Raw genomic sequence first — 19189 nt, forward strand, 5'->3', positions numbered from 1 at the left:
CTTAGAAAAACACTTCGAAAAGTATAATTACTTATATGTTACCTTAAACTGCAAGTTCAGGGAATAGAGTAGAATTTTAGGCTTATCTCCATCTGTTGTTCCATCATGTTCATTCCAAAGAGGAATAGGCTGCTCCCCACCTAAAGAGATTAAATAATTTAGGGTCTGGGGCAATCACTTTAAGAGGAAAATAATAATTTTGTTCAAAAACAGTTATTTTCTTTTTTCTGATCATTAACTTATTCTTTAGTACAGACTGTAGCCATGACACATTTCACTGACACAGATTTTTGTAAGTTAGGGATAATACTGCATATATAGGCATTTATTAAGAACATTTTATAAGGACTAAAAACATTATGTGTATAATTAAACAAATGTAATTATATATCTCAGAAATTTTATCTGAGGGGAAAAAAGTAAACTGAATTGATTTCTTTAACCAAATATGTGAACCTGTTGTTTACATTTATATATGCTGCAAACAAGATTAAAAGAAAAAATAAAGGTGATGAAATTTTAAAATAAGGTAATACATGCTAATAATAAAGAGTGTGACAGCAAAGGTTTGTCCTACAAATTAAAAAAAAAAAAAAAGGAGGAAAATTTCCTCAATTTGAAAATATCTACAAAGGTCTACAGTTAAAATCATATGCTCAATCGTGAAAAGCCTGAAATTTCCCTAGGCTTAGATAAAGTATAAGGCAAGGATGACTCCTCTTACCATTTCTGTTCAACATCATACGTAAAGTCCTAGCTAATGCAATAATACAAGAAAAGGAAAGAAAAGATACAGATATTGGGAAGGAGAAAATAAAATTGTCTTTGTTGTTCACAAATGACAAGATTATATATGTGGAAAATCTGACAAAACTGACAAAAAAAAAAAAAAACCTGCTGGAACCAATAAGGGATTATTGCAAGGCTACAGGATTACAAGGTTACAGGTCAATCACTTTCCTGTATACGGTATACTGTATAATGAAGAGTGGAATTTGAAGTTAAAAACACAATGCCCCTTATATTAACATCACAAAAATTAAGTTAATCAGGTATAAATTAACAATATATGTATAAGATCTACATGAGGAAAACTAAAATTCTGAGGAAAAGTATCAAAGAAGAACAAAATAAATGGAGAGGTATTTCATGTTCATAGACAAGAAAACTCAGTATTGTCAAGATGTCAGTTCTTCCCAATTCCAGTTTTAAATTCAATGTGATTCCAATAAAAATCTAGCAAGTTATTTTGTGGATATCAACAAATTGATTCTAAAGTATGTATGGAAAGACAAAAGACCCAGAATAGCCAAGGAGAACAAAGCTAGAGCACTGACACTTTCTGACTTCAAGACTACAGTAAACAAGGGAGTGTGGGGTTGGTGAAAGAGCAAACAAATCATACAACACTGGAACAAAATGAAAAGCCCAGAAACAGACCCATACACTGAACTGATCTTTGACAAAAAAGAAAAGGCAATACAATGAAGGAAAGTCAGTCTTTTCAGTAGATGATGCTGGGGTAACTGGATATTGACATCCAAAAAAAATGAATCTAGACATAGACCTTATACCTTTCACAAAAATTAACTCAAAATGGATCACAGACCTAAATGTAAAATGTAAAACAATAAAAGTCCTATAAAATAACAGAAGAAAACATAAATAACCTTCCATATGGTGAGGACTTTTTAGATACAACACCAAAGGCATAATCCATGAAAGAAAGAATCGATAAACTGTACTTCACTAAAATTAAGAGCTTCTATTCTACAAAAGACAATCAAGAGAATGAGAAGATAAACTGTAACTGGGAGAAAATACTTCCAAAAAATACATGTGATAAAGGACTGTTGTCTAAAATATGCAAAGAGCTCTAAAAACTAAAAAAGATAACAAACATGATTTAAAAATGGGCCAGGGGCACCTGGGTGGCTCAATGGGTTAAAGCCTCTGCCTTCGGCTCAGGTCATGATCCCGGAGTCCTGGGATGGAGCCCCACATCAGGATCTCTGCTCAGCAGGGAGCCTGCTTCCCCCTCTCTCTGGGCCTGCCTCTCTGCCTGCTTGTGATCTCTGTCAAATAAATGAATAAAATCTTCAAAAAAAGAAAAAAAAAAGATGGGCCAAAGACCTTAAGACATTTCACCAAAGAAGATACACAGATGGTAAATAAGCACAAGAAAAGATCCTTTACAGAGCATCATCATATCATCAGAAAATGAAAATTAAAACAATACTAAGATACCACTATAAATCCATTAGAATAGCCAAAATTTGGAACACTGAAACACCAAATGCTGATAAGGAGATGAAGCAGCAATATCCCTCATTCATTCTCGGTGAGAATGCAAAACAGTATAGCCACTTTGGATGACTTTTGATAGTTTCCTACTAAATTAAACATATTCTTACCATATGATCCAGCAATCATACTCCTTGGTTGCAATCCAAAGGAGCTGAAAATTTATGTCCACACAAAAACTTGCATACAGATGTTTGTAGCAACTTTATTCATAATTGCCAAAATGTGGAAGCGACCAAGGGAGGGATAAATAGGTGGAACACTAAGGAGTTTTACGGCAGTGAAACTACTCTGTAGGATACTATAATGGTAGATACATGTCATTATTCATTTGTCTAAAGCTACAAAGTATACAACACCAAGAGTGAACCCTAATGTAAACGATGGACTTTGGGTGATAATGGTGTGCTGATGCAGATTCATCAGTTGTAACTCATGTGCCAGTCTGGCGGGGAACGTTGATAATGGGGGAGGCTATACATGACTGGAGGCAGGAGATATCTGGGAATTTCTGTAATTTCCCTCAATTTGCTGTGGAAGAAAAATTGCTCTAAAAAGTTAATTTTTTAAAAAAGCCTATTTTTTTTGTTGATCCTATCGCTGCCTTAGTATCTTTTACGTAGTCACAGAAAATTTTTTTTCTTAAAATTTAAAAGCAAGAGTTCTGCCTCTTACAAAATATACTGCACCATAATTTTAGCTTACAGAAATATCAGAGACACTATAAGTCACATTAACTCCACATTTTTTTTTACCTCATTTTAAATTAAATATATAATTGGCCCAATTCTCAGAAGGTAACCTCCTTATATGTTTCTAAGATGGCTGTCCATATTCAAAACTAAATCTCTTCTGTTTACTAGGTCAGTGCTTACCTACATCTTTCTAAAACCCAGGGAGTCTGTGGACAGTAAAATTGTAAGAACTGATTCCTCAAAAAAAGAATTTTACTAACAAACTTAATGATTGCTGTAATGAGTATTTCTATACAACAGAAAATGCCTAGAACTAAATTTAATATTAAAGACAAGCATAAGGAAAAAGTGTAAGAAATAAAGAAATAAGGCAAGAACTATGAAGATTATGGGAAAGTAGGGAAGCAATACAGAGATTAGAATACTAAGAAACTTGGCTACAAGGTTTAAAAGTATTCCCTTTCAATAGCACTCTCCGGTTTTGTAAAATCTCTGCTCCATAAGGTCCTGGGGCCAGCTAGATGATAAATGACTTACTTTCAGCTCTTTTCCTAGAGTTCACTCTATTGTCAGGAAGGAATGGTTCAGGGATTAGACCTAGCTACTGAATGACTTTGGTATCTGAATTCTTCACAGTGATTAGTAAACATTCATGGTTAGAACATTAATTTCTAGTTTTCCTTTCCAGCTCATTCTTCATAGACCTAGGAATGTACTTGCAATTCCTCACTGACTGCAATTCGAACGTGAAGAAAAGCCTTTCCTTATGGAGGGCACGTAATGCATGGAGCACTAGGTGTGGTGCATAAACAATGAATTTTGGAACACTGAAAAGAAATAAAATAAAATAAAATAAAATAAAATAAAATAAAGAAAAGAAAAGCTTTTCTTTCTCTTTCATCAAAACTACCTTAAGGGCAACTCACAGTGCCAGTCTGATACTAGAACTCTACAATGCTAGCTTTTTAACCATCAAAGATTCAAAGTTACTTTAAGAGTCTATTTATTTAAAAAAAAAAAGAGTCTATATATTTTTATATGTTTTTTCATTATACATATTCAGTAATAACAGACTTGAAAATATTCTTTAGAACTCATACAAATTAACCAGCTTAAAATATTCTTAACTTCCATATCTCAATGTTCTAATAATGTGATTTTAACCAGGTAAATGGGCCACATCAAAACTTCTGTATATTCCCCAAACAGGGGCACCTTCAGTGGCAGAAAGAACTTTGCTATTTATTTTTTTCTTCCTTACTTGTTTGTATTCAACTATTTTCAGAAAAATTCCAAGGCTACCAATTAAGCTGATTCTTTAAAACTTAACTTGTGAAATTCTATAGCTCTACTGTGCCTCTTCAATATAATCATTTAGTAGTTCCCTGACTTCAGATAAAATCAGAACCAGCCCATGAGAATCAGGAAAATCTGTTGTCCACATGGGTACTACACAATTTAATTCCCTACTGCAATGAGTTTTGTCCCTCTTTGGGGCCTTATTGAATACTTGTCCTTAAGCTCTACCTGCATCTTCTCTACCTCTCCTTTCTTGCCAAAGAGATTTATGAGGTTTGGGAATAGGACTTCCTCTGTAGAGTCTTTTCTAATTTCTTCAACTAGATTAGCTTCTCCTCTGGCACAGACACAGCACCCTGTTCTTGTCATTCATAGAACTCATTAAAATTATAATTGAATACCCAAATACTTAATAAATCTGTTAAATGAATGAATTTATTCATCAACATGGAGGAATCTCCTCTTGACAGCAATTTATAGATGTGGCTTCACTATTATTTTAACATGATTATGTCCATACTGGAAATATTTAGCCTCAAGAATTCTTATGCAGGGCGCCTGGGTGGCTCAGTGGGTTAAACCACTGCCTTCGGCTCAGGTCATGATCTCAGGGTCCTGGGATCGAGCCCCACATCGGGCTCTCTCCTCAGCGGGGAGCCTGCTTCCCTTCCTCTCTCTCTACCTGCCTCTCTGCCTACTTGTGATCTCTGTCAAATAAATAAAATCTTTAAAAAAAAAAAAAAAGAATTCTTATGCAGTCAACTTATTTTCCATTCTAATACCTCTTAAAACTTTATCCTATGAATATGATATAGTTTTATGTATATGTAAAGTATATGAATACTTTATCTTATGACTCTTTTAAAAATCAAACATATATTTCCTCTTTAAATGTAAAACTATTATTAAGATGCTCATTTGTAATCTACTCTTGATGCATAGTAAAAATCTAAGGGTTGCCACAGATGATTTACTGGATAACAAGCAGAGTCATCATATGGTATAAAGTTAAAATCTTACATTGATCTAAATCTTGCTCCCAAATGAGTAATAATAGTTTGGTTAATAGACATACACTGTTAGCTCTTCTTGTGGGGTGGGGAAGAAGCATAAAGGAGCTTTGTGAAATTTATAAATCGTAAATGTATATATTATACAATGACAAAAGTAATAAGCAAAAGAATCTGTAGGTGGAAAAGCCAGAAAAGGAATGCAGAGTTTTAGGGAGTTACTCAACAACTATATCTAAATGATAGGATCAATATTCATACCACAGATAAATGAAACATCATGGACCCATTGAGAATAAAAATCTGCTATATATTCTATATTACAAGGTACCAGATTATCTTACCAGAAACTTTCTGTATTACTTCATTAACTTCCTTCATGAACACTTTCTGTACAAATACCAAGTGGTTTAGAAGATCAGTTGTGAGATTATGTTCAAAGGAACCAACCTGCCAAGCAAAATCAGAATATTAGATTAACAATACTCACTGTATTTGTTGTAAATACCTCTTTTGTTCACATAGGTCATCCCAAACTCTGAAGAAAAACAATGAATTATCGATATATTATTTGAAAAAAAGGTTAAAAAATAATCAGATCATCCAGTATTTACTGGTCTGACATTATTATGGGCCATTCCTTAATTTTATTTTAATAACAGGAGCTAATAAAGTATCTTTTTTCTACCTTTGGAGAGTGAATGAAATTTATACTTTATGTAACCTGCTAATCTCAAAACTGAAATTTTGTCTAGAGTACTTTTTATTTTCAATGACTACTATTATAGTTAGTGGTAGAACCATGGACAATTATCATTACACATGAAAGTAAATTTATTTGCACATTCAAATATTTATTGACCATCTACTTTGTACATCATTAGATGTTAAGGACATAGCTGTGAATAAAAACAACAAAATCATGGCTCTCATGAGGCTAACATTTGCATGAAATAGCAAATCAACCAGCTTTGATATATCTCTATAATTAGTATAAAATGTAAGATTTCTGGGAAGAATTGAAGCTGAGTATTATAGTAAAGATAAGTTGAAACACCCTTATGAGTAAGACAAATGCTTCAGACTTGCCACTTTGTTAGCAGCAATGGCCACAGTCGCTAAACTGTGGAAAGAACCAAGATGCCCTTCAACAGACGAATGGATAAGGAAGATGTGGTCCAAATACACTATGGGGTATTATGTCTCCATCAGAAAGGATGAATACCCAACTTTTGTATCAACATAGACGGGACTGGAAGAGATTATGCTGAGTGAAATAAGTCAAGTAGAGAGAGTCAATTATCATATGGTTTCACTTATTTGTGGAGCATAAGAAATAACACGAAGGACATGCGGAGAGATAGAGAGGAGATGGGAGTTGGGGCAAACTGGAGGGGGAGACAAACCATGAGAGACTATGGACTCTGAAAAACAATATGAGGGTTGGATGGGAGTTTGGGTGCGCCTGGTGGTGGGCATTATGGAGGGCACGTATTGTATGGAACACTGGGTGTGGTGCATAAACAATGAATTCTGGTACACTGAAAAGAAATTTAAAAAATTTTTAAAAAGACAAGTATATCTCACTGTGATTGTGTACTTTAATACACCACATATATTCAGGCTAAAAAAAAATTAAGAAAGCAAAATAGATTTAGTAGTCTTTACTTAAATGAGAAGTCACATAAAGTCTAAGTTGCACCAGTCACTTTTTATTTTGTATAGAGTAGTACAGAATGGGCTGAGATGATTTTCATGTGTATTTATTTTAAGCCACAGTGAAACAGGCAACTGTCTGAGGATCTTTCAAAAGTTTGTATTTAACTGCATTCTTAGCAAATCTGGGATTGTGTTCTTCCCCAATTACAAACTTTATACCTCACTAATAGCCAATATTAGTAAGGAATTATCAACATACTGCATCAGATTTGTTTTATTTTCTGTCAAATGAGGCATTAAGAATAGTATTGCTAGAGTTTGAAGCACTTCTTTTTCAGAATAGAAAGCACAAACGAAATATGCTTTAAAATCTACCTTTTTTTTTTTTTTAAGATTTTATTTATTTATTTGACAGAGAGAGATCACAAGCAGGCAGAGAGGCAGACAGAGAGAGAGGAGGAAGCAGGCTCCCTGCTGAGCAGAGAGCCCGATGCGGGGCTCGATCCCAAGACCCTGAGATCATGACCTGAGCCGAAGGCAATGGCTTAACCCACTGAGCCACCCAGGTGCCCCTAAAATCTACCCTTTAAATAAATATCGGACTTCTAGAAGTTTATACACTGTTTTTTTTTTTGTACACTCATTTTTCACATAAAGAAATCCTAACCTTTAGAGAGGTGGCAGGTTAAGCAGGGTCTAAAGAAGGTAAACCAAACTTAAATATCTCCCATAGCTCTAATATTTCTAGCAAAGAACTCAAACAGCATTCTCACAGATGCTTCACATTCTAGAGAATAAAACTTACAAAAGAAATAGTTAGAAAACTGCTTTTTGATAAAGTTGCAATTGTTTCTGACAAACTGACAAAGAAAGCTGAGACCCACACTATGTAAGAATTCTACGTTGCTCATTTGACTGTTGAAAGATTTAGGGAAAGTTATTTAATTCCTTTCAGCTTTAATTCTGCTGTATTAAATTAGCATAATAACAGATGACTTGCTTGCCACAAATCAAGTAAAAAATATGTATCAGAAGGTTTTTTAAACTTATGACAGTTGTAACAATATAAAGTGAAAAATAATGATTGAATCACATATGCTGGTTTTCAACTTCCCTTAGTAAGGAAATTAGTCTGAATTTAACTGTAATTATTTTATTTGTATGACCTTTAGATTGTTAATAAATATGAAAAAAAGATTGTGTCTTCCTGAAGAATCATGTAACCTCCTGAAGCCTCAGTTTTTTCACTTACAAAATGAGAACAAATATATATGCCTCAGGATTGATTGAAGTATTATTCAAGTCAATGCATATAAGTGCTATTAGCTTTTTTATAACCAAATGAACCATAAAGTATTAAGGAGAAAGATATGAAACCTAATGTAAGAAGTACGAATTCAAAGATGACTAATAAAAAAAGCATATTTACATGAAACTATAGAGAGACAGATATATACACACATGTGTACATACACATACCCCAGATTTGGTATAAAATTCTATAAGAATAAGTGATTTAATGATCTGTCTTGAAAGTTAGACCTAAAGCTTCAAGACTCCTAAATGACAAAGCATAAGGGAATTAAAAAGTACTTACTTCTGCCACACAACGTAGATAATTTCCCTGTAAATAGTACCCTTGTTTAGAAGGTAGTTCATCAATACTCCACACCTGATCTGAATAACTATCATGTTCTTCCATTATGTATTTCCCTGACATAGTAACAGGAGGAAGGTTGAGACTGGCAGAAGGAGGAATGGTTGACATATCTGTGGCAGAAACTTTTGAAGTAAAACGTAATCTGTGATTTGGCAGCTCAAATGTAAACCTGGTCTGTGCACCTGTAAGACATAAGAAAAGTTACTGTTTGTTTGTTCAGTGCTCATTCACTCCTTTGTTCAAAAAATGATTTCTAAAAAAATACATACATATCCCAAATAAAACAAATCCTTATATATACGCATGGGTACGATAGTCAGTCAGTATTATTAAGCCACAAAGTATTATTTATTAAGCCTACAAAGTGCCAGAGAAACACCTACTAATGTTCTTTATTTCACAGAAGGTAGAACAGAAAGAAACTGTCCTTATCACAGAAGAGTTATAACAAGAGAAATTAAGTGTAAAAAAAATTCTCATCCATATTCACATTCATTCTGTTTTATTAGCAGAGAAGTCAGCACCTAAAAACTAGGCTCCTGTCACTGATTCAGTGAAAACTATCAAATCTTTGTACTCACTGTCTACGAATTAAATTAACCCCTTTCTCAAATATTTTCAATCACAGAATATTAAGTTTATACGAGTATTATTTTTCATATTTAGCCATAATCTTAACAATTTTCACTGCGAATTTATATAACCCAGACAAAAATACTTTATTCATATAATAACTCAAAGCAAAGGGTTTTGCCTCAATTAAGAACTAATTTTGAGTATTTCTTCTTTTAAGAAACTAATATCCCAGGGTTCCAAAAGCTTCTTGTGAGATGTGCGATTTATTCCAATAAAAAGTTATGTTTAAAAGAGAATTAAGAAAAAAAGAATAGAACTGTGGGCTCCAAGATGTTGAGACAGCTGACAATGGAATAAAATGCATTATTATCTATTAAATAAATACCTTAATAAATCTGTTAAAAAATATTCACCAGGTATAAAATTATGCCAACACATGTATTTTTGACCTTAACAATAATTATTAACAGGACCATATACCAAATAAGGATATGCTATGAGCTTTAGCTTACTAAAACTACTGTTGGTTCTAAACACTTAAATCAATAATTTGGCATGCAATTGTTCAAATAATTATAAATATAGAACCTATATTATTATTCAAGCCATATTTCTCCAGCTATTTATGAAGGTATTAAGGAGTAGAAAAAGCCTTGTTAAAATCAAGATCTATTATCACCCATTGTATATACTGTGTAATGTATACACACATGCTCCTTTGCAAACAACAAAGTCTTACACTACTCTTTTTTAACATATACTGTATTATTTGTTTCAGGGGTACAGGTCTGTGATTCATCCGTCTTACACAATTCACAGCACTCACCATACCATATACTCTCCCCAATGTCCATAACCCAGCCATCCCAACCCTCCCACACCACTCCCCTCCAGCAACCCTCAGTTTGCTTCCCAAGATTAAGTCTTAAACTGTTCTATACATTACCAGTCCTTTCCACTCAAACATCATTAGTCTATTTTGCCTATATACATATTATAATTTAATAAATATGCCTAGTGCTCTCAATTGTGTCAGAAATAATTTTCTTTTTTCAAAATACTAGTAAAAGATCACTCATATGTTACATTCACTATATTCACTAACTATACAATAATGTTTATACTTGAAATGAGTTAGGCATAAACAAAAAAAAGTTCCTTCACCAAATGTTGTATACAACTGTGAGTGGCCAGACAGATCATGACTGCTCTAAGTTCTTCCTAACTCCAACCAGGCAACTCAGTGACTATCACTTGGGGGATGAAAAGGTGGTGGCTACCACAGTAATTACCATTTCTACTACTACCACCAGCATTACCAAGTACAAACATCAAGACTGAAGTAATCCTAGGCCTCAGGTCATCCCTTATCACTAGTAGAGTCATTCTTTTGCTATTTTTGTCCCTTTCCTTCATTTCGAGAAGAACTATGTGTTCCTATCTGTCTAGATATTTGATACTACATTTACTTTGCTCCTAAATATTCATATCTTCCTAGTTCCAACTGCCTATTTGGCTTTTGACCTACTGTCTTTGTTGAATCTTATATTACATGGATGCCCTGAAAAAATGGCCAAATGAGTCTAATTTATTGTCAACCCAACAGCCGAAGGCCTAATACTTCTGACACTGCTAAATCTGGAAGCTCCCTTCATAGTGCTTCTCTTTCCAGTAATAGAAAGATCTAGATGTTGAGAAAAATCCCTCTCAATAAAGAAAAGTTAAAATGCTAGTAGGAATAAAGATATACATGTAAATATATATAAATACATATGTGTATTTTTATATATTTATATATGTCTATGTATGCACATGTTTAAATTAGTAATATGACTTACATTAATGGTATAAAGGAGAAAAAACATTTTAATTTCAATAGATGTAGGAAAAAAGCATCTGATAATATTCACCAGTTTCTCTTCATAAAAACTCTTAACACACTAAGAATAGAAGTCAATTTTCTTAAATTCCCTGATAAAGGGAATCTAGAAAAACCTTATAGCAAACATCACATTCATTGATGAAATACTGATTTCTTTAAGAAATAAGAGTAAGACAAGGATCCCCACAATACCCCCTTTTCTGAACATCGTAGCAGAGCACAATAAGAAAAAGAAATAAAAATTCTTAAGGACTGGAAAGGAAGAAACAAAAGTATCATTTGCAAATGGTACAAGTATCTACTTAGGAAACTCCAAAGAATCTTATTAGCAATAAAAAAAAGTTCACTATGGCGGTGAGTATAAAATTAACATAAAAGGATCAAGCGCATTTGTACATCTTACCACCAGATTAGAAAATGCCATTTTACAAAATATCCCATTTGTACTAACGAAACAACAATAACATAAGGTACCTAGGAATTTATGCGAATAATTATATTTTGTAACAGAGGCATAAAAACCTTAGGTTGAAATATTTTATTTTAAACTTTGTAGAAAAACACTGGAGAAGACCTAAGGAGACAATGAAGTACATATTCGAGAATAGAAGAGTTAAATATTATATCAATTCTCAGTATTAATCAATATTGTCAATTCTCTGCCTGGGTTAAACATCTGCCTTTGACTCAGGCTCAGGCTGTGATCTGGGATAGAGACCCACACTGGGCTCTCTGCTCAGCAGGGAGACTGCTTCTCCCTCTTAATCTCCCTCTGCCTGCCACTCACCCTGCTTCTGCTCTCTGTCAAGTTAATAAATAGAATCTTATATTCTCAATTCTCCCCAAGTAAATCTATGGATTTAATAAAATTCTTGTAAGAATCCAAATAGGCTTCTTCAGAGAATTTGACAAACTGACTTCTAAAATGAATATGAAGGAGTAATTAAAAATAACCAAGATAACTCCTTAAAAAGGAAATGTCAGATAGCAATATGAGACTGTAAATAGGTGGTACAAATAGGCCAATGAAGCATAATAAAGAACTTTGAAACAGACCCGACATATATCAGCACTTAAGAGATAACAATAATGGACTATGTATCAACAGAAAAAAAGGACAGATCAGTCAGTAACTGATGGTGCAGTAACTGATTAGACAAATGCACATCAAATTAAAGAAAAAAATAATTCCATATAGACTAAAAACTTAAAAAGAAACATTGAAAAACATTTAACAGAAAACATAAGAGAATAGCTTCATAATCCTGAGAAGGTAAGGTATTCTTTAAGATATAAAAATACTTATCACCCAAGAAAATACTGGCAAATTCAGTATATTCAGAAAATACTGGTAAATTCAGTATATTCAAATTATTCAAAATTAAGAATATTTGTTGGTCAAAAGACAATAAAGTGAAATAAGCCTCTAATGAGATGAAAATGTATGTTAAACTTATAATATTAGAAGTATAACATAAAACATATAAAGAATTCCTGTGGACAAAAAAAAATACAAATGATTCAATGGTAAAATGGACAAAAAAACAATAACCATCAACAGGCACTTCACAAAAGAAAACATATAAGAATATCTTAATAAAAAATCAGCTTAATTAAAGAAATATAAATTAACATTGCAGTGAAATACCATTCCACATTTACCACACAAAGCAAAAATTTAAAAGTCAGACTATACCAATTGTTGACAAGGACGTGGAATAATGGGAATTCTTATCTAATACAGGAAGGACAGTAAATACTGGTGAACACAAGTACTTTGGGAAACAGTTTTGTACTTTCTAATAAAATTGAAGATGGATTTACCCTACAATCTAGCTGTACCACTCTTAAGTAAATATCCTTAAGAAACTCATGCACATGTACTAAGAGATGTGAGAACTGTAATAGCAAAAATATAAAATGAGCCAAAGATCCATCGACAGTAGAGTAGCTAAGTTGTAATATAATCACTTAACGGACTATTAGGTATCAGCGAAAATTGAATGAACCACAGATACATGAATGAACAGATGAATCTCAAACAAAATGTATAGCAAAAATTTTCCAATTAAAAAAATATATTAGTAGGAGTTCATACAAATAAAGTTCAAAACATAAGCCATTTATGAGTATATACATACATGGTAAAACTATACAGAAAAGCAAAGGAATGGGTAACACAAAATTCATGTTAGTGGTTATTCCATTAAGAGTCTTGAAGAAAATCTGGTAATGATAATATTCTTTGAAGGAGCCTTCACAGTACTAGTAATGTTTTCATTCTTAGTTTGTGTAATTGGTTGGTAAGGTCACAGTTCTTTATTATTCTTGAAACTGTGTGTATATAATTTACATGCTTTTTATATATGGTAAGTTCCAGAATAAAAATACAGCAGCAAAAAATTTTTGGAGAGAATATATAAGGATCACAATATCTTATAAAAGCAGCTATTTTTTTGAAGAAGCCAAATAACCTCTGATTTGCACTCAATTCACCAATGAGAAAATAAACCAAGATATTCAGACTACAAAGAAACGAACAAATGTGGAAATTGATTTAACTTAAGTTTGATTAGAAATGGCCTCAATAGTTGAATAGCTCTGAAGAGTTCAAATAAAAAAAGGGTCCCTGCTGGTCATTCAAGGAAGATGTAACTGATATTTTTTATCTGACTGAAGAGCATCATTAATGAAATTTAAAAGTGTTCTCATTAAAATTATTTAAATTTTAATATAATATCTTCAAAAAAAATGTACTTTTCATCAAAATATTTCCAATTTCTCAAACCAATCATAAATTTTAAGAGACTGAATTCATTGTTACCTGTCATTCCATGACTTCTCATTCTTCCCATTTTGTATTCTGCTTTCAGAGATGGTAAAAGTGCTGCTCCAATGGCTATACCATCTAACATGGCACTGAATTTAAGAACAATGGGCTTCTTTTCTAAACCTTCGGGTAACTGAGGAAATTCATTTGTTTCGATAGGAGTTTGATTAACACTTGTTGGAGTTTTTTCAGAAGGTAGGGGTGTTGCAATATCTTCTTTCATAGGCTGTGGGCTATAAAACAAAAAAATCACTTAAAAATATGTAATTAGAACAGCTACCATTTTATTCTATGAAATTACTAGAATTCATAATGAAAAATAGCGAAAATTAACTGTATACAGAGGTCTTCTAATATGAGACCACCTTAAGACTTCCTAAAAAAAGCCACAGAAAAATGATGATCTAGAAAAGTAAACAAGAAATAATAAAAATACAAATGAATGTTATACTGTCAAGGCCAATCATATCCTTAATTTGAAACTAGAGTTAAGACTCATGTTTGATTTCAAATTCTACGACTTAAGCATTGTGCACTTTACTACTTCCTCTAAGCTACTGTTAACACACCAAAGACCAATTTAAAGTATTACACAGAACCAGAGAACTTGAAGAAATAACTTACGCTGTAGAAGGCTGTCTGATAAGATCTGAGATCTGCTTAGATAGTTGGTGGGAACTTCGAACCATCATGCTATGTAAGGTGGCAGGGTGCTGGGGAATGTTGATGCTGATAGCTCCTACTTTGAACACGGCAGCATTATTAGTCTTCAACCCTCTCTGGGCACTGTAGAGGGCTTGTGACTTGGCAATACTACATTTCACTACAGTTCTATTAATAAAGAAGGAGGAGCATTAAAAGACAGCCAAATAAAGAGAAATATTGAAAAAGCATTTTAAGAGTAAGACAATGCTTTTAAATCATTCAATTAACTAAATGACTTAAGATTTTTCATGCAGTTAAATCATATATTGAGGAAATATTTTATAAAAACATTGAAATATATTTATTTTATATTGTTTTCATTGAAAACCATTCCATATCTTAACAGAGTTTATGGAAGAAAACATGTATGTGCTTATAAGTAAAAGAATGAACACTGACATACGACATGTATACAACACACAAAATTCCATCTTTATTTTTCCTCCATTGAGAACTCCTCTTTTTGCCTCCAGCTTCTTTTAGGGATATGTGTAACCACTAAGAAAGCATAGATGCTGAATATCTAACAAAATATTCACTATACTTGCTATACTTCTTAGAATCTAATCAAAGGAATTCATCAATCATCTAATATGTTGGAAGAAATTAACAAGGAGGAAGAAATTTAACTTGTCTTTTACATTTTTTTTAAATTTTCAACAAGTGTCAAAGAAATGTTAGAAGTAACTTCTTGCAATATCTTCTTTCATAGGCTGTGGGCTATAAAACATGATATCATGATAAGTAACTATTACTTAGTTAAAAATTAGTAAGCTTTACTGACATAGACATAAAGCAGAGATACTATCTTTCTTGATTTCTTTTCTTGCTTAAAATGCCTAAAACAGTTCATTGAGCATGGTGGCACTCATTGAATTTTGTGAAACAATAAGCAGAAAGAAGTACAGCAGAAGAATGATTCCCTCCACTATAGCTGTGGAATTCCACAGATAATGTGTGATGTATGTAGAAGCCATGATGAAGCAGTTTTCACGTATAGAATGTAAAGGCTCATGTCAATGAACTGCGCCACAGAGGGCCCAGTTAGTAAAAGAATAGCTTCAGACATAGATATTATCTTTCAAATGGGCAAAGGATTCTTGACAATAACTAGATTTAGCCAAACAACATATAAAATGCAAATTTCATATTAACTACAGGTCGGTTCACATACATTTATCTCTACTTAGACTGTAGAGGATTTGCTGAGAATTTATGTACAGTCTCAAGGATCTAAGCAATCAATTTATCACATTTAACTTATATTAAAATAAACCCTGAGAAGTATAATAATGGCTCTATCAGAGGTGTTGATTATTTACAAACAATGATATCCAAGTATTACATAAAATATTAAAAAATTACTGGAGAACTATATGGTTTTCTTCTACAAAGGCAACAATTTTTCAGAGACTATCCACTAACTAGGAAAAAAAGTAATCTATGAAATTGGTCTAAACAGCATGAAAGTAGATTCTGGGATACTGACTAGTTATTGAATTTGAAATCTTTTCTTAAATATTATAATAAATAAAGCTACTTTTGTCATAAATAGATTTCATTTTATTTTTATTTATTTATTTTTTAACTTTTTTTTTTTAAGATTTTATTTATTTATTTGACAGACAGAGATCACAAGTAGGCAGAGGGGCAAGCAGAGAGAGAGAGAGGAGGAAGCAGGCTCCCCGCTGAGCAGAGAGCCTGACACAGGGCTCGATCCCAGGCCCCTGGGGTCATGACCTGAGCCGAAGGCAGAGGCTTTAACCCACTGAGCCACCCAGGCGCCCCAAGATTTCATTTTAAATTCAATTTCAACATAAGCCAGAACACTAAGATGGTGCTAAAATGCAAATAACTTTTTACTTGTGAACAGTATCCATCTACTGAATGAAACTAAATATACAAAGATCTCTATCCTGTTGTCACAACAGTAAAATTCTATACCTATCTCACTGTTTTTTACCTTTATAATCTATAGAAGTCTGCTCAAATATTATTTTCAATTATATAACCACATATATAACACACTGGAATTTCAGGTATACAGCAAAAGTAAAAATGGAAAGCTAATGGGGCTGACTGCTCTCTTATTTTGGATCCTACTATGATATTTCCACTGAAAATTCTTATGTTAAGGACTTCAGGTGCTCTGTGCTGTCCAGCACCAGAGGGTCCCATTCACACTGTAGTCTATATAAACGATGCCTACCACTACAATGTGAGTGTTCTTCTAGCTGGACAACATGATAGACCTATCCTGATCAAACCAGGCTAAAAACTACAGAGGATGTCTGATTAACATTAACTCCTGTCAAACTATGCATGTTAAAGACATAGGGAGACCCAGAATGAAGAATTAAAGTTTACAAGCTGCTAGGTGAGTTACCTATTCATAATTTCATTCTTGAAGAGAGTTGTCACTTAATCTAGGTCCTACGGTATGTAGTGTATATAAGACTTTTACACAAGAAAGAAGTGGTCAAAATCTCTCTGAAGAAAAGACTATAACAAAATGTAGCCTAGATATGCCTCATATACACAAAAAGTTCATGGCAAGTGACCAAACAATCTTATTAAAGAATTCATTGACAGTGGTATTTTACCCTCCCAAGGTTCTGATAGATCTACTGTGATCAGCTACAATGACTATAGTGCTTAATGAGGCAAGTACTTTTTCCCCATCTTCTTTTACTTCCTGAGTCCAGGCTATAGAGTCTTAAATGCAGGTCCCATCCTTCGCTATTCTATAAACTGAGTGAGTAATCTGAGGATTTACTCTGGGGGTTCATTATCTCTACTCTATCTCCACCCCCATGCAAGACTCATGTAACGGATACTTAAATTACTGACATTCAGTATAGATCACTACCACAAAATATCAGATATATTTGGGTCAAATCAAGCCACTCAAAATATAAAAGCGCATATAGTAAAAGCCATACATAAAATTTGTCAACAGAGTAGTAAACTCTCCTCATCTTATTTTTCTTTTAACTCTCTTCATCTTAATAAAACTATATAGTTAAGATGTGTCAATGCTTTCATATATTAAGGTGTTAATAATTATTTTTGTAATTAGTGAAAACTCATATACAAGTGAAACTTTTTAGTTTCTATTATCACATCAGATGTTAAGAGGGATTTATGATAATATAAATCTTAACAGTGAGGTATCTTAAAAAAAAGTACAAGCAACACATAACTAGTGTTAAAATCTTTCAACAAAACAAAGTGTGAATTATCAAAAGGTAGCCCTTACCTCTGTGTGTCCCTTGAAATGTCAGTAAACTTTAATCTATAAAAGGATCTACATTAAAGCTACCAAATAACAACTACATACATTCACAGCCATGCAGATAATCTAAATATTTCTTTAAAACTATTCAATACTATGTTAATCACAAAGCCCATGGGGGGAAAAAATAATATGACATACAGAAACTCTTGTTTGGCTGTGCTTGTAGGAGATGTAGGAAAATCCTCCAGTCTATAGATGAAGATTCAAGAGAAAGCAGGAAAACAAAAAGGAAGCAAATAAACATTCATACATAAATTAGTACAGTATGATCAATCATCTGGAATGCTTTTATTATTTCCCACTTTTAAAAATTTTCCCTCAAAGAAACTTCTCATTTTTTTTTTTAGATTCATTTCCTTTTAACTGAAATCAGAAATGAAAAACCAAAGACTAAATCCAGATCCAGAACATCTTAACACTACTAGACTTTGGCACTGAATAATTAATAACTTTTATTTTTCCAGAAAAAAAGTTAAGGGAGCTTTACTTGTTTTTTTTTTTTCTTTTCCCCAAAGGCAAGAAATATAACTATATAATACTTTTAAAAAATCTGTTTTATAAATACTATGTTTTGCAAGTCTAGAGACTATTTGAAGCCCTTAAGAGATAACAGATAATAGAGATAAAAGGTTCAAGAGGAAAGAGGAAATATGACACCCGAGACAACTAGAGAAATTTGTTTTACTTGCTGCAAAAGTTAAAGTAGCCATGGTACTTTCAATTTAGAGCCAGCGAAGGAACCATGGAACTGAAGGTGTGCAGTGACATTTAGCAGAAGCACAGGTTCAGACAACAATTCTGACTGTAGGATTTTAAGTATTTTAGACACACACTTTTATCTTTCCGAATCTCAATTTATTGCTCTGTAAAGTGGGATAAAACCACCCCAGTTCACAGGATTCGGATTAGGATTAAATCTATGTAAGGCTCCTGGCTCACAATAGGTCCTTGTTAGGATTGCAATTACTGCATCATAATCCCCCTACTCCCACACTGAATTATCAGAAAAGATCTTGTCTGTCATAACTACTATAATTTCCTCATCTTTCCAGACTGCTTAGAAAATGCGATCTGGACCATGTAGGCAGCTATAATGAAATATACTCTTTGGATCCAGGTTTACAGTTCCAAACAATCCCAGCAAGCCTTAATGAACCATTTGAAGGAAATGTTCTCTAAGACAGTTATCACATCACCCATGTTCAAAATATCAGTAGAACTGTTACTAGTCAATACATGATTAATACTCAATTTTTATGCAGGTGAACAAA

At 33.0% G+C, this 19189-nt stretch overlaps 1 protein-coding gene across 9 annotated transcripts in view; it reads right to left on the reverse strand.

Moving 5' to 3' along the window:
• KIAA1109 (KIAA1109 ortholog) overlaps positions 1–19189 on the reverse strand; it is a 196427-nt gene that overhangs the window by 51874 nt on the left and 125364 nt on the right. For 8 of the 9 annotated variants that reach the window (XM_032858342.1, XM_032858359.1, XM_032858362.1 and 5 more), the window contains exons 51-56: positions 18057–18107; positions 14540–14746; positions 13910–14148; positions 8565–8809; positions 5653–5758; positions 43–140 (exon numbers count right to left, since the gene is read on the reverse strand). In XM_032858342.1, the coding sequence (XP_032714233.1) occupies positions 43–140; positions 5653–5758; positions 8565–8809; positions 13910–14148; positions 14540–14746; positions 18057–18107 (946 nt within the window). The remainder of the gene's footprint in view (positions 1–42; positions 141–5652; positions 5759–8564; positions 8810–13909; positions 14149–14539; positions 14747–18056; positions 18108–19189) is intronic. The other variant, XM_032858352.1, reaches the window with a different exon arrangement.

The sequence above is a fragment of the Lontra canadensis genome, unplaced genomic scaffold (genome assembly GCF_010015895.1).
Source record: "Lontra canadensis isolate GAN:19392208 unplaced genomic scaffold, GSC_riverotter_1.0 scaffold1, whole genome shotgun sequence".
Taxonomy (NCBI): domain Eukaryota; kingdom Metazoa; phylum Chordata; class Mammalia; order Carnivora; family Mustelidae; genus Lontra; species Lontra canadensis.